The sequence below is a fragment of the Colobus angolensis genome, unplaced genomic scaffold (genome assembly GCF_000951035.1).
Source record: "Colobus angolensis palliatus isolate OR3802 unplaced genomic scaffold, Cang.pa_1.0 Scaffold229, whole genome shotgun sequence".
Lineage (NCBI taxonomy): Eukaryota > Metazoa > Chordata > Mammalia > Primates > Cercopithecidae > Colobus > Colobus angolensis.
The window spans coordinates 1,446,730-1,463,624 of record NW_012115477.1 but is presented as its reverse complement, the minus strand read 5'-3'; the positions used below and the strand labels follow the sequence as shown (position 1 = coordinate 1,463,624).

Below are 16,895 nucleotides of genomic sequence, written 5' to 3'. Positions count from 1 at the left end.
CTCAAATTTATTCCTATGGAATTTTTTTTTCTTGTGACCTGTTTGATAAAACTTTTTGAAACATCTTAACATACTGAAAATAGAGAACAGAATCTGGACAGTGAATAATTGTGGTTCACACTAGCAATAAATTCATATGTATTGCTTTTTATTGAAATAAAACTTTAATAGGTGAAAATCATTACTGCTTTGTTACTAAGATTGATTGATAAGTTCAGATTGAAGCCCACATCTTCTTTATTAGTCAAGTCTTTTAGAAAGAGAAAATGTGGGCTTGATTTGTGAGGTATGATAAATGGTCTGGGAAAGATGGTAGTAGGGCCAATTTGATATGTACAGTATTTCATATTGGCAAATTGTTTCAAGAAACTCCACCCTCTTTCTCAAACTGTCTTCAACATCCTTGGGAAAATACACAATATCATGAGCTTAATATATTTACTTGTCGCTAACAATTGAGAATCCATTGCAAGACTGGGAAGCATCAACCACAGCTCTCATTGACAAATTAAGATCCCAAATAATTTGCCATTAAGTATGACTTCTGGATGACAATGAAATCATGCTGTATTTCAAAATTAAACCTAAATGTCCATTTATCACTATGCATTCTATTAAAATTTAATTTGGTATTTTCAAGTTCTATTACATATCCCTTCCACAAAATCTAAATGCATACATAAGAAGAATATTTCTTTTAACAAAGATGAAAAAATTTATATCCCCATTGTAATTAGATTGGTTATTAAAGGGAAAAAAAGAACCAGGGGTTTAATTTGATAGGCTCTCTTACTATGTCAGATGAGGAGAAGGCACAAGGAGAAGTGGCTTGGAGATATCAAAGGTAGTGAAAGTCTAAATTTTCAGTTTTGGGGCACTTACCAGTTTAGACGTCCAAGCCAAAGTTAAATAGACTAAAATGCATTGCAAAGTATTTTTCAGTATATGACTGTTTTGTTATCCCATGCTCTTGACACAGGAACTACAGTTCTTGTATAGTTTAGGACCAACAAAGTACTGTCCCCACAATCACACTTGCTGCCACGGAATCCCTGATCACCATACACCAGCTGTGTGACATCAGGAAACCTACCGAAGCTCAAGAAGCATGGTAACTGCCTGTGGAAAACAGGAGCACCTAACTCAAGGACTAGTAAAGCTTTTTAAAAAAATAAACAACTAGCAAAAATTAAAGCCTCGATAAATACTCTACATTACTATGTTGCTATTATTATTATATTGTTGTTTCTACAATGGTATTATTCTATATTCACTTATCATGAAATTACATTAAAATATTAAATATAAGAACAATAACCAAAAAAAAAAAAAAACCCACAGTTTTTACTTAGTTGTCATTACCAAAAGAGTGAATCTAAATAGTTACTTATGGTCCCATTTTATCTCTCAAATAGAATTTAGAAACCTCTTTTTCAGTTTATACATATAACAAGAATATTTAGAAGTTAATCTTCTAAGAATTAGCCAGAATAATGATGACATATTTTATAAAATAAGAATGAGAGAAAAAAAGTATTTTACTTATTTATGCGCCCTGCCCCAAATTATCTACTCTAGCTCCATGGTAAACCCAACCATTCTAAGAAATCTCTAGGCTGACCATTATTGACTTGTCCAAAGAGCACTTGCTCTGTGGATATGACAATAAAAGGTTTTATTTTGTTTTGCACTTGAGTTAAATGCCCTTTTTACATTTTTGTCACAAGCAGGGGAAGAATCCCAGGAAGCCATCATTCCTACATTAAAGACTCAGCATCAGGAACAGAATTGCCACTTTGACTGGTGAACTAAGAATAGACAGGATATCTGGAAAGATTTCCAATCACAACTTTGTGTTAATGGATTTTAATTTTGCTTATGTCATTAAAGCAAATAGATGTGAACTCAAGACAGGAGAAAGATAGAAACTGGGCTGCTTGTATGTGCTCAAATGGTTCAATGGCTTTAACTATGTAGCAAGAACATTAAGCTTCTAAAAATTCCAGTTAATTGTATGTCCAAAATATTTTAGCAAAGCCTAAATTTGGAAGCACATAGCATTTTGATTAAATACAGATACTACCTACGTAAGTCAATAACATAAAAGCAGGTAGTTTTCAATAATAATAACATCAAAAATTTTGACTATATATGTACTACCTCTACTAGACAACTCTCTTAAAATCCACTTTTCAGTTGGCACACTGATAACCTCAGTGCAAGAGAGTCCTTCTAGGTCAGAGTTTTCCCTTAAGATGAACTTCCCTGAAGAGCTAATATGTACAGATCCATTGTCTATTGAAAATATGCATCAATAACAAATATTAACTAAGGTTAATCAATTAATTAATACATACTACAACATACTGACATGAAAAGATGATATTTAAAATCAGAACTTGTTTGCATCTAAAGAACTCAGACCAACAGCTCTATGACCTTTCTTTAGCTACTCTTCAGTATATGCCAAATGGGTCACTTTAATTATTTCATTAAAACCTGCTAAATTTAAGGGGCTTATATTTCTTTTCTTGAAATTAAAAGGGGCTACACAGGAATTGTCCTCCATTCACGCATTTGTTTATTTATTTAATAAAATAGGCATCATTTCAAGGACTACTAAAATCTTATTCATTGGAAATTGCTACTTATTTTTTAAACATTTGAAGATATTTTTCTCAGATTTAAACACAAGCATGAGATTCATAACTGTCTCTTGCCCACTATAAACAAACCACTTAAATGGTCTGACATAGTCACTTTAACATTTGCAGGACTCTTAAAAGAATTAGTCTTTAGAAAAAATAATGTGCCAAATCCTCATCAATGGACTGTAGAGAGTACAAAACCACTGGAATATCCTTTTGAAATGATTAAAACAGAGATTGCTTAGCAGGCATTCGGCAAAAGATTTGTTCAATAAAAAGAAGTCTGACATTCTTACAACAAAATGAATAGATGTTCAGAGTTCTTTGTAAAGCATAGATTTTGAGAAGCCAAGGTAGTTCCCTCAGACTTTTGCTAGGTTCACTTAATCCCTCAGCTTGACAATGCTCCTATTGCCAACATTATTCCCTATTTCTTCTCTGATTCATTCATTTGCTCATTGACTCATTCAATCAAATATTATTGAATAGTTCTTCTCTGCCATGTTGTTCACTGGGCATTTGTGCCTTAGGTTGGGAGGCTATGTGAGTATGAAGGTCTTACACTTTGGTAAAAAGTCACTGTGCTTTATTACTCCTGAGTATTTTAAGTCATAAACAGAAGACAGTAGCAACGTGGTGTGACAAAAGGAGCATAGATTGTTGAGTCACAAACCAAGGTCAAATTATTGCCCTTCCAATTAGTAGTTCTGTGACTTACATAAAGCACTTAAGAATTAGCCATAACGTCTATAAAGTTTCTAATCTAGGACCTAGCATGTAAGATCTCAATAAAAATAACCATAATTATTTTATACAGTAGTAACCTTGGAAATATCTCTTAGCTGAACATAAAATAGGTTTAATACTGAATATTTTAATAATTCTTGTGAAGAATCTTAAATGTACCCTTCAATTATTTCAGAGATGAGTGATAACTGCTTGGAAGAAATAACTAGTCATTTGAAATAATTTAGTTATTCTATTATATTTTTAAATTATATTTAAAGCTTTAAACATGAAATCTTTGTTTTGTCTATGATTTCTTTTTTTGCCATAGAAAAAGTACATAATAGAAACCACGAAGGCAATATATGTGACAAATTCTAGATAGTAAAATAAGCAACCATCTTATATCCCACTATAAATGTAGCTTCACAGGGAGGGAGGCTTTCCAAAAGATACTTCTAAGAGTCCAGAAACAATTAAAAACTAAGAGAAAAGAAAAAGCACCATTTACTCTTTCCCCCACCTCCATTTCCTGCACCCACACACAGATGCCAGAAAGATCTTCTGGTTCAATACTAGGAAACAAGAAGTGTATTAAGGATAAGCTTAGAAAATAATACTGCACTAAAAGTTATTTGGCAGTCATCTAACTAAGCCCAAATTGACAAATACATAAATGCCAATACATATATTATTGGGCTATCCTTTGCCGGCATAAGAGTTTACAAAGTATGATTCATTTTCTTTCTACCAATCCCACCCTGACGTCCTTGAGCCAATAGAGAAAGATCATTTCACGGCTCCATGCATTTCACAGTTCACTCTCTCTGCCCAGTCAGTATGAATACCCCCTGACTCGAATTCCTTTTTACCCCTTGAACGTTCCCACTTGTCTTTAGAAGCAAAGGTTGAATAATACTTGATGAAACCTTTCCTGAAACCATTCAGGATGAGTTAATCATTTTATCTGATCTGAGCACTTCTGTTCTCTAGAACAATAAGTATGACTTATATTATGATCCCTGAAAGTAACAACAGTTCTGAATTCCAAGTGCTTACCACAGTGCCCGACATATAATATGTGTTCAATGCCAGTTTTTGAAATGAATGGCTTACTTAGCCATAACAAATTCACAAGTACTTCCAGTCATAAATGATGAATAGCAGACATGCCATAGTTCAAAAGTGGCGGGATTCTTATAAATTAAATCTGGTTCTTAAATAAATATCGACATTGAAAGCCAGAAATTTTCATTTCTGCAGCCTAGCTAAATAATGCCACTTCTCTAATTAAACTCAAGTAATGGAAATACACTGGGAAGCTTTGAAAAGTTTTGCTAATATAAAGTGTCGACCTTCCAGGCAAAGAAAAGGTGCCATTCTTGAGAATAGTCAACCCCATTCAGGAGTATGTCATTCATTTACCATTTAAATCACAAAACAATATGTGCACTTAATATCTGCTTTTACATTATTTGATGAAATGGTTGTGTTCAAAGAGATTCTTTAGAAAAACATCTCATCTACCACTCACTTTGTGATGGGAAAACAAAGGCACAAAATAGAAGTTGCCTTTCATTGCTGTGCATACATGATTTATTTTCATGTAAAGCTATAGTACCCCAAATAGAACTATAATGATTTTAAAAATCTACGAATTCTGCATCAAAGATAATGGATACGATTATATGAAATAGTAAGATTGAGAATTTAATGTGTATTTAGTGTGAATTTAATGTATATCATGCAAGTTACCAGGTTAACTTGGGAGACAGACAAATAAATTCATATGTGATATAAAAATGAAATCTACTATCCTGTTAAAGTTCCTACAAGATATTAATAATGTTTGTGAAATTTGCAAATGTAATAGTCTGTGTGATGTTGAAAAAGAGAATTCATAACATTAAAACCTCTATTTTTTTCACATAATTTTTTATTTTGCTCATAATTAAAGCAAAATGTCTTCACAATCAACCCAAGTTTACAGTAGAAAAATTTATTTCAGTCATTTTTTCGACATTGTGGATATCTTTGTGTATATTTTTTCCCAAAATACACATTCCAGAATGTGGGTAGAATTTTCCTTTGTATCTTGAATGCCAAGCCAAACATATTTATTTTAAATGTATTTTTTAAATAGCTATTTTTCTATCATTTTTCCTGGACCTGCTTTCTCATGAGAAATGAACTTCAAATGAGACAACGAAGTATGCGTGACACACAGGACAACAGAAACCCACCAAAATTTCATTAATTAAAAAATTTCCCCATTATTTCCATAAGTTTCAAATGTAGGGTATCAATAGGATTTCCTTCATGGGAACTTGCAAATGGCAAATTTCAAAACTATGAACACCTGTAAGGCTTTTTTATGTGGTTGTTTTGCTTTCAACTAAATAAAAAATTCAAGAAATTGTGTATTACCAATAGGCTAAAACCTCTTCCAAAAATCTTGCAAGGGAGGCTCCTCAGGTTTAATTAACTAGACTCATTGACATCTGAAAAAAGACTAATGTTTAAACTACAAACTAGTATTTTCTGAGTTCCAGAGAAGAAATGCTCATTTTTAAAATTCTCTCAAAGAAAAGCTTTTAATCTGATTTTTCTTATTTATATTAATATTTAGTTTTGCTTAGACAAAAGCACGACGCTATGTGAATACATTGTATTTAATGTTACATTTTGTAGATTTTTTTCCAGAGAAACTGGAAACAACTAATTAATTAGTTAATGTTTTCATGTGAAAGGAAAACTATACAAAAGTCATTTACCCTACCATTAAATGAGATTGCCTTGGCCAATGTCATCAAAATGAGTGAGCTCCTCAGAACTAGGAATGTTAAATGGTGCTGTGTAAAAAAGAGATCCTGTAGTCCAATGAAGTTTGAGAAATGCTTGGTCAACAAAATTAAATAGGTAATGAAGAACTTCTCAGGGCAATGAATATGCTAATGTCTACTGTAAAAATCACATCATATGTTATGATAGGCAGAATTTTCCAGACAGAACTATTTAAAAATAAATCTTTTGTTCTCCTTAGTTTGGGAGGGAAGGGAGAAAATGGGTCATTGGCCAATATACCTGTATAATTAAAAACAGGTCTTGATATATCTTTTCTTCTTACACATATTCCTATGTGGCTTTGAGCGATAATTTACCTTAATTACATTTACATTTCTCTTTCATATTTGGTGTTATTTCAATGGACATTTATTTTCCAATTTGCCACTGTCAGAGAGAAAGAGGTACCAACCTGAATGCTTCAAGGTACTCAACATCTCCCATGGGAGGATCAAGGCCACCTGTCCAGGCAATATTTATATTGTACCCTTCTCCAGGGCCTGTTCCAACCTGGGAAGAGAAAGACACACCACGGTGGGCAGAGAAGAGGGCAAATGGAAGAAAGCAAGAAGAGAGGAAAACAAGGACAGGGGAGCTCGTGAAATCAACATCAAACAACACATCAAATCAGCCCAACCTTCCCTGATGAACAGTGCTCTGGGTTATGCACTTGTTCTGCACTGGTTTTTGGTCCCATGGGACAATTCAGTAATCTCGTGTAATTTAAAACACCAGCAAAGGACAAGAAAATTAGGGGTAATCATGCAATGCAATTACCTGAAAGATACAAATAAAAGTGGGGCTCTAAAGAAATAAACCGAACCTCATTTGGGGCTCCACTGCCAGGGAAAAAGTTCCCTTCATCATAGCGATGGAGTGAAATGTACAGGATGCTGGGGTCAGCATAAAAGGCCTGCTGGGTACCGTTTCCATGGTGAACATCCTACGGGGAAATGAAAACAGACGACAAATACAGTCATGTCTAACTTTGCGTGGAGACAACCTTTCTGATTTCTAGTTCCCTGTCTTTCTAATCCACTTTCTTTCTCATTTTCTGTCTTCTCACTACGTTCCTCTTTTCTTTCTATTCAGCCTGCTTCCACACCACCCCCTTTACTTCCTGAACTTTCAGGCAAATTACCCTTTAATGCACTCATTTTTTAAACTGGCTTCTAAAAATCAGGAAACCACAGCAAGCATGCCCTGGAGACTCCAGATGAGCAGTCATTGAGAAAGCCCAGTCCTTTGGTACAATTAGATATTTATACACCGGCTCTTTGTACTCTTTGCTTCAGTGATGGAATCTTGCATCCTGTTTTATGGAGGAATTTTATGACTTATTAACTGCCAACAGTTCATAACCCCTCAGGCTTAATTAACTAGCCTCATTGGCCTCTGAAAAAAGACTAATGTTTAAACTAAACTACAAACTAGTATTTTGCAGAAGGATCTATGGCTTACAGAGCATTTTTGCAATTCTTGACAGAACACTAAACATACGTGTATGCATTGATTTGCCAAGTCCCACCATTAAGGTCAAAGGCTTTGCAACCCAGCTGAATAAATTGGCTTTCTTGAAGCGTTCAGTTCAGTCAGCAATCCCTCCGCAGTTAGAATCACTTCAAAAGAGAAGCCAGATGCAAAAAAACTTCATACTTCATTTTGATAAAATGGTAACACAAGAGTCGAAGACACAGGAGCATGAGCTCGTTAGCTCTTAAATCATTTGGGCCAAAGCAGAAAGATGGCATGGGGTTTTATGCAATCTTGTGCAATCTGCCTAATTTAAATATTATATAATGACTTTCTTTACAGCCTCCTTCCTGCTCTTTTTTCCTTTCCCTACACCAGTCCTCTTTCCCATTCAAAAGAAAAAAAAATAGCTTGATATAAAACTTGACAGTTCTTTTTTCTCACTGTTTTATGATACAGATACATGCCAGAATTGATATAAGAAAGGTAAGTCAATAGAACTAATAGCATTATTTTAAATATCTTCACTGAAAGACCTCAAGTGCAAAAAAAAAAAAACCTTAATACGCTTCGTAATATCTTCTGAACAGAAATAATGAGCCACTCCAAAAGTGGATAATTTATGTATTTGCATTCAATAGAATATTACTACTATACTTTAAACATACATAGTTTCTGGTTCTGTTATTTGAAAGTTGTAAAAACTTGTAACTATATACTTACTTTATATTAGTAAGATATAGAATCACACTATTTTCAACAACGATTCCTACAATTTTTAGTCAGGCACTATATAAATATCTGGTATGGATTATTTAATAAGTAAACTGAGGCTCAGAGAGTTTCAGTTACTAAGATTATACAGGTAATAAGTTGCATGACTGGGTCTTGAATCTACTTCCTATTCCAAAGGCCAAACTCTGAACGATTATACAATTAACTGAAACTTACATTCATAATCTCTTTGATCCTCTTGGCAAACCTGTGAGGTGGGTTGTCAGTCATCATTGCTCCTTAGGAGGTTTATATGACCTGTCTTCATGCCAATCTCCAGCCCAGTACTCCTTCACTAGACACTATCATAGCCTCCTTTTGGTGAATTCTGAACACCTGCATTGATCTTGCCATCCACGGCATAGACATACAATAATCCTTGCCCCTCTTTGAATGGTACACATATCCAAAATTAAGAAATCATAATGTTGGGGTAGATACACATTATCCCAGAAAGTTGTTTCAGCTAAAGACATACATCATCAGGAAAAAAAATAACTTGGTCAAATTGTATTAATTCCTGGATTTCTGAATATCCCAAGGAAAGGAAGGAGGAGATAAAACTATTTTCCTTTATGTAAACAAGGGTGAAAAAATTAAAGCCACAATGTCTTTTGTGTTTATTACTGGATATCTAGAAAATGGACAAATAAAATATTTTGAAAAACAACATTAAGGGAATATTTGTATTTCCCCTATACAATAGTAATTTTAGTCAGTTCTAAGACACATTTGGTCTGAGTATAAATGCATCCACAATTTGAACAGCAGAAAAATATTGCTTTGATTACTTTTGTTTCTCTGGGGACACTGTAAATGTTTACTTAAAATAATCACATATAAAATGATAGGTTCGCTCAGATATAAAATTGTTCTTGAAAAATGTGTTGAATACTTACTAGTGCATAAATTTCTGAGTAACAAATAAAATCCTGTTCACAGCATAATAAGATTTTCAACAGACATTATTATCAAGCTACATAAATCCATTCTAATATGCGCAATTCTTGATTCTGTATTCATATCCACCAAATATTTAGTGATAAAGGTTAAATTCAATTATGTCTTTCGTCTGGGGGAACAACTTACAGTATAGTCTTAAGAATATCATTTTTTTAGGCTGGGCATGGTGGCTCATGCCTGTAATCCCAGCACTTTGGGAGGCCGAGATGGGCAGATCACCTGAGGTTGGGAGTTCGAGACCAGCCTGACCAACATGGAGAAACCCTGTCTCTACTAAAAATACAAAAATTAGCTGGCTGTGGTAGCACATGCCTGTAATCCCAGCTACTCGGGAGGTTGAGGCAGGAGAATCACTTGAACCCAGGAGGTGGAGGTTGCGGTGAGCTAAGATCATGCCATTGCACTCTAACCTGGGCAACGAGAGTGAAACTCTGTCTCAAGAAAAAAAGAAAAAATAATAATATCTTTTTTTTGTTCGTTTTCCTTGCTGTAAAATATTCATACAAAATACTCATTGGTCAGGTGTGATCTAAAGCTTGTTTCTGCATGGCAGCACATATATAATAAACTAAGATAAGAAAATTGTTGGTGATTGTGAGAAATTACTATAGAAATGAAACAAAATGAAACATTAAAAGCCCCAAAATAAACCTTGTATCTAAGATATGTGGGGAAATGCTGAAAAATCATTTAAATATTTTACTGGTTAAAAAGCATACTGCAAACGTTGATGCTGTACAAGGATTTAGAACCTGTATATTTGCACTATTATGTTAAAATAACTTTGAGTAACTTTGAATAAATCATATATTCTACCAGCTAATGTTATCACTCCTGGTTATTTAGTTTAGGGACTTGTAATAAAGATCTAAATGAACTTGATCAACAACACAATTTCCCCAAATCTAAGGACATTTGAATCAACTTTCCTTTTACAAAGACAGCTTAAAAAGTGCTATTGTCAAACTAAAAGTCACCTTACCTAAAAGCTACCTGAGTCATACAGTCTTACTTGTAGGACAAGTTAGTCCCCTAAACACAATGGCCAGTCTCTTGCAAGTTGAAAAGCAAGTACACCTGCTCCCTCTCCACACCCATCTGAATATGTTTGGGATCTGCCTCAGAAAGGAAAATGGAATAAATGAGCTCCACAGATCAACTAGAATCATTCTTGCCTAAAATACTCAACACTATTGAAATTGGCTGTGACCCAAAGTAGCAGGCGAATTAGAACTCTAGTTCTGTATTTACTAAGCATGTAAAAATGCTGAAACTGCTGGACAAAGGAGTACCTTTGCCATCTATTGGCGCTATAATTTGTGGATTTAGTTCACACCCCCCAGCTAACATTAATGACTTTGGATTTGCAGGAATAACTTTTTTGTTGTTCTTTATTTTGGCTATTGAAAAGCCATCTATTGGCTTTTTCATTGCTAACTTGCAGAATAGACCTGTCAGCCAGGGAGAACGGATGTCTCCAGGCCACGTGGCACTTTAAAACTTCCTTCTCAGCAGCTGGAAGAAACAGGAATTTCCTCAAAGTAGCCCTGCAGCTGCAGAATTTGGAAGACTTGAAAGTAAGAATATGTGGGCTGGTGGTGATCTCAGAGGCAACCCTTTGGACAGAACTCCATATATTTAGAGAATCTGAAACAAAAACTTCTCGTCTACTACAGCCTGTTGGGAAATCAGTATCCTTTCTGATTGGATAATGGAGCAAATACATAATCAAAGGCCAGGAAGCTTACAGGAAATTCCTTGGAGCTACCAGGTAACTTATTTTATAAATCGTATCAGATTTTTCCAGCAGTCTTTTATTCCTATACTGTATTACTGTACAAAAACAAAACTTTACATATAAATCCTCTGAAGTACAAAGTAGCCATTTACCACAAGGGAGGCATTTTAGCTTTCAAGTCTCTTGTACAATTCACTACTTTTAAGTCTAGATATCACAAATGTGTTTTCAAAGGGGACTCCTAACAGTTTTTGACTATCTTCCTACAACCTTAAAATGGTAGCAGAGGAGATTATTTAGAAAGTAAACACTAAAAGATCCTTAAGGATAGGACAAGCAGTTGACCAATCACCTTCTTACATAATTTTGACAAATTTAGAAAGCTTAGAAAAAATTCTTTCCCCACAATCTTTGCTCTTTATCTGCTTTTCTTAAGTTTCTGGCTTATCTTCCTGGCATAGAACTTACAGAACAAGGAGCATACTATTTTTTAAAATTTAATATCTTACAAATTATGCAGAATGGCAATTATTAATTAATTTCACTGTCATTTTGCATATGAATGAGAAAATGGGTACTGATGTCTTGATTTTTGTAAAATTGTAACATCTTGCTGCTGTAGTATATCTAGGCCTTCAACACATTTCTTTAATGGTGAACTATGACCGACATTGAGACTTAGGCATGTTTGGAAAATACATGGATAGTCGGGTTTCAATATTCTTCTCTCTGAAGTGCTTGCAGGAATGTTTCAATATAGTGTGTGAAAAATACCCATTCCAACGAAGCACAACAAATGGGTGTCATTCTTCCATTTCTTTTATCTTCGTTTTAACTTAACTAAGCATTTCTTCACATGGCTTTGTTTGTGCTCTCTCAACCCTTTGGTGTGCCTGCTTAACCGAATTCGAAGGCTGGAGGGCGAGGCCATGACTTCCAATAAGATTTAATTATGAGTGCAGATATGAACAAGATTTAGACTATTAAGGCTTGCACTTCAAAAAAAACCTTCAGCATATTTTGCCTTTAAATCTTTTATCACCTGCAAAAATTAATTAAGTTCAGATGTCCCAGGTTCGGTTTGGATGCCAGGGTTCATTTCCTGTCTATGCTTTGTCAGACAACCTATTACACCTCCTCGTGAACTGGAGGCAAACCGAAAACGGGGCTCATAAATCACCATTCACTTCTCTTTCGCCCTTTCCTGGGTTGGTCCTTTTTGTACAGGGCAGATCTCCAGCTCATTATTCATGAATATACTGTGGACAATATGCCAAGTGTCATCTGCTTTTAAATAAACCATTTGTTAAACAAATTATAACTTTATTGCGTAAGAATTCATCATGTTAAAATGCAAGACTAATCTAATGTCTCTGACTTTTAATCACTCAGGGTTCCTTTAGAGAATCATCCCAAACTGGCATCTGAGATTGGAGATCTTTTCAGTAACACTGACATGCGGACTTGTTTTAATAATACCACTGTTGCACAACAAGCAACATGATTGCTAACCAGGGGAAGTGGCCAATTGGTTACCAAAGCAACAGCATTCTTTCCAGCACATCTGACTATTGAGTCTATATTCTGTAGGGAAAAGTAAATTCAGGTTCTGTTGGGTTATTTTAACTGTGGAAGTATCAATTCATTTAAGGATCATAAAAGTTGCCCTGATCTGCGCCTTCTTCTCATTAAATTGCAGTTAACACCATGAAAGTGAAACGTGAATGTTTATGGTTTCAGAACTGCAATCCTGAGTTTAATGAGTTTCCACATTCAAAGGAAACACACCCTTCAGTTGTTTGCAAGTGCTAAAAGCAAGACAACCCTAACAGAGAAATACAAATCCACTCCCTTTTATCTAGAATCACTGAAAATGCAGCTCTGGCCAGGAATACATACCAGATCTACAATCAATATCTTGCTTATATTTAGTTGGTCTCTCAAGTATTTGGCGGTAATTGCAACTGAATTAAAAAAGCAGAACCCCCTGCGGAATAGAGAAGAACAGAGAAATAAGAAAGCAAATCATCCAGGAAAACCATTATAAATAATGTTCAGAGCATTTTTTTTAAATGCTATATGATCTCTGAAGCCATAAATCTGCTTCTGGGAGTACCTCGCAAGATTTTTCAGTCCATCTGCTAACAATTAAAGGCTTCAGAAACATGCACGGGGCAGGTGACCGCCAGGAACCATGGTGCTTGGAGATGGGCAACAGTCCCTGGTACTTACATGGCTGTGGATTCTTCAGCGTGATGGCCAGGGGGCCTCACAACAGCAAACCCATTCTGTAAAAACAAGACAGGTTTTCAATGGTCAGATATAATGGAGAGGGGAGGAGAGGGATTGCTTGGATCTCCAGGCACGACAGTGCCTCAGGCACACACACACAAAACTGAAGTCTCATACGCTTCCGAGATTGTTTTTGTTCCCCCATTGCCAGTCACAGAATGAAGAGAAACAACACATATGATCACATTTTCTCAGATCATGTCCAAAAAGAAGGCTCCGAGTCAGGGGAAGGACAGGATTCAGGGAGTTGCACCTAGCTGGCAAACATGCACGTCAGCTGTTAAACTAGCATGATTCATTTTCAAGAACAACTTCTTATTTTATGACATCAACATCCTACAGAGGGAGAAGACATTCACTCTTGGTGAAGGTTTGGGTCAAAGTTTGGAAAGACCAGAGAAGATCCAAAGTGAAAATTCTTTAACTGGATCTCCTCGATGGTTATTTACACTGCAATGTCAGTAAAATGATAAATTTACACTCACACGCTCACATAGACACAAAAGAAATCCCAGAAACGTGAAAAAGAGAACAATGGAAAGCCCACATTTCTTCCAGTCTATAAATTTAACTTGGATGACCGCCAAGACTTGCAACTTTATTGGATTCCCTAAGTCAATTTCTAGCCCGTGTTCTGGAATTTTATAAAGAATTCCAGGGCTGAGAAGCAAGCAGATCTATCCATGATCAAGAAATGCCTTAACCTCCAGATTAGTTGGAATGCATCACGGAAAGCTGAAGTAATTCCGGCATGAAGGCAGGGAACTATAAATCCTTGCAAAACCAGCATGCTCAGAAAAGTTGGGTTGTTTGACGTGAAGTAATCATTTATCACATGGTTCACACCACCTTTCACTTAACTATGGTTCAAGTAACATGCTCAAAAGAGCATGTTAATGCTGTTTTATACACAATCCTAAAACTTTTGAAATAATTTCAACATACCCCAAGGACTTTTTTTTTCAAACCTTTCACTGCAAATATAAAAATATTAAGAAAACTAATCTATTCTCTAGGTCTTTAAACGCACACACATTTTCCCAGAATGTTATGGTCATTAACACACAATGAGTTAATTTGCTATATATTTTGTTGAATATATATATTAATAAACTCAGAAGCAAATTAGAATCATATAATATCAATTAGAAATCTAGTAAGGGTGATAAACATATTCCCTGTTCTTATTCTTAAGACACTTACTATCTCTCTCATGGTAACATATTAATATGAAAGAAACTATCAATGAAAAACACAAGATAATAGAGACTGAAATATTAAGATGGTAGATTGACACTATAGAGTGCTACAGGACTTCTGAGAATGGAGAATTTGGTAAAGATTATGACTGATGCACATAGTTCACTGGGAAACCAACAGTTAGGATGAAAATAACAATTATATAATACAAGGCAATATAATTAGCATGTAAAGAACTACTATGATTAAATAAACCACACTAAAATTTTGTGATTCAATTAAAAATATGTTTAATGGGTTAAAGGTATGACATAACAACATAAAGAAGAAAACACCCAGTAACCAGTAGCTATTTAAAAATTCAACTTAATTAGTAATTAAATGAACATAGCTTAGAACTCCAGAGAGAAGCCATTTTCTACCCCAGAAATTAAATTTTTAGAAAATGTTCTATGCTGACAGTGGAATGGGTATGCTAAATGCTCATATGCTGCTTGTAGAAGGATAATTCATTAGAGCCTTTCTAGAAAATAATTCACCTCTATATATCCAGAGCCTTAAAAAAAATGTATCTTCTGATTTAGTCGTCTAGTTAAAAAAGTTCTGCCTTAAGGGTGCCATTAACTATGTACACAAGCAAGTATGTAAAAGATAGTATCTTATTTATAATAGGGAAAACCAAATTACTTTAGTGAGCTAACGTTAGGCGATTGGTTAATGACTTATGGTACATTTATACCATGGACTATTAGATAGTCGTTAACATTTTGTTATAAATACTTAGTGGAACCGAAAATACTTTATAATGGTAATTTTTGAAGTGTTAGTATTAATAATATACATAGTATAATACATACGAAGGAAGGTTTAATATGGGTTATTTAATTTTTAATTTATAACTATATATATATATATATGTGTGTGTGTATATATATATAGTTTTTTTTTTGAGACAAGGTCTCGCTATGCTGCCCAGGCTTGTCTCAAACTCCTAGGTTCAAGCATTCCACCCACCTTGTACTCCCAAAGTGCAGGGATTATAGGTGTGCACTGCTGCACCAAGCTAAATTTCATGTAGTTTTCAAATCGTTTTAAAACAAAAAATGAATTATCTAATAGTGAAAATATATATATAACAGGGAATATTGAGAGGGAGGTGTTAATGGGTCTTACCAGAAAAGTTATGTTTACAAAGGAAAAAAAAAAAAATTTAAGGCATCCTAGGCAGGGGTTAAAGCATGAAAACAAAGAAGAAACAATTTTAGTATTATGCAATAAAGTCAATCTGACCCTAGAGTTCATGTTAAGAAACAAAATGGAAATGAAATCTCATAGGTAATTAGCTGGATTATAAAAAAAAAAACCCAGACTTGAATTCTGTCTTCCTCCTTTCACTTCTTTCATTTACAGCTAAATTCCTTGAATGAAGTATCTGCTTTTCACTTTATAATCCTTTGCGGGAACCTCCATCATTCTGCTAAACTGTTTCTGAAACTGCTTAATCTTAGGTTGAAAATGATCTTCTTCTCGCCAAAATCAACAAACTTTTTCTCAGTCATCATGATCCACCCAAACCTTCCATTGTGCTCTCAGGAATATGAAACTCCTCTACATTTTCCATATATTTTCTGAGTGCCCCCCTTTCCTTAGCTGAAACCTCAAAAGGTTGCTTCTCTCACAATCTGCTCAAGTGGTAGCTGTTTCCTCTCTCACACCTCACAAACCAGCCTGCAGCAGCAGGCAGAGTTGGTGTCCTTGTTTCTTCACTGCTGCTTTGAGAACATAAAGTCCACTGCACCTATCCCCACAATACTTTCTTGTAAAAAAGAACTGTATCACTCAGAAAAAGAGAAGATAGAACGCAGTAAGATGCCTGACTCTGAGTCCTAATGCAGTCCGGGTTCCTTTATTCTCTGTTACACTAGAGAAGGTGTTAGTCCTTCTAAAATCTGTCTCACTGCCTGCAATTTGGACCAAAACCTTCCTGCTTTTCTACCATCCCTTATAAAACTTTTCGCACTAACATGTTACATTTGTATAATTCCCCTCCAAATTATAGACATTGTATTGAGATTCAAATAGGTTCAAGCTTCTGCTATTAAAAACGTATATTATATATATTATATACATTATATATAAATATAAGCTATATAATATATGATATATGTGTGTATATTTATGTGTGTATGTGTATATGTGTGTATTTGTTTATATGTATGTATATATGTGTATGTGAA

General features: G+C 34.8%; 1 protein-coding gene across 2 annotated transcripts in view; it reads right to left on the bottom strand.

Annotated features, from left to right (window-relative positions):
• HDAC9 (histone deacetylase 9) overlaps nucleotides 1-16,895 on the bottom strand; it is a 921,220-nt gene that overhangs the window by 146,724 nt on the left and 757,601 nt on the right. For both annotated transcript variants that reach the window (XM_011944150.1, XM_011944151.1), the window contains exons 18-21: nucleotides 13,399-13,454; nucleotides 13,066-13,153; nucleotides 7,042-7,161; nucleotides 6,631-6,728 (exon numbers count right to left, since the gene is read on the bottom strand). In XM_011944150.1, the coding sequence (XP_011799540.1) occupies nucleotides 6,631-6,728; nucleotides 7,042-7,161; nucleotides 13,066-13,153; nucleotides 13,399-13,454 (362 nt within the window). The remainder of the gene's footprint in view (nucleotides 1-6,630; nucleotides 6,729-7,041; nucleotides 7,162-13,065; nucleotides 13,154-13,398; nucleotides 13,455-16,895) is intronic.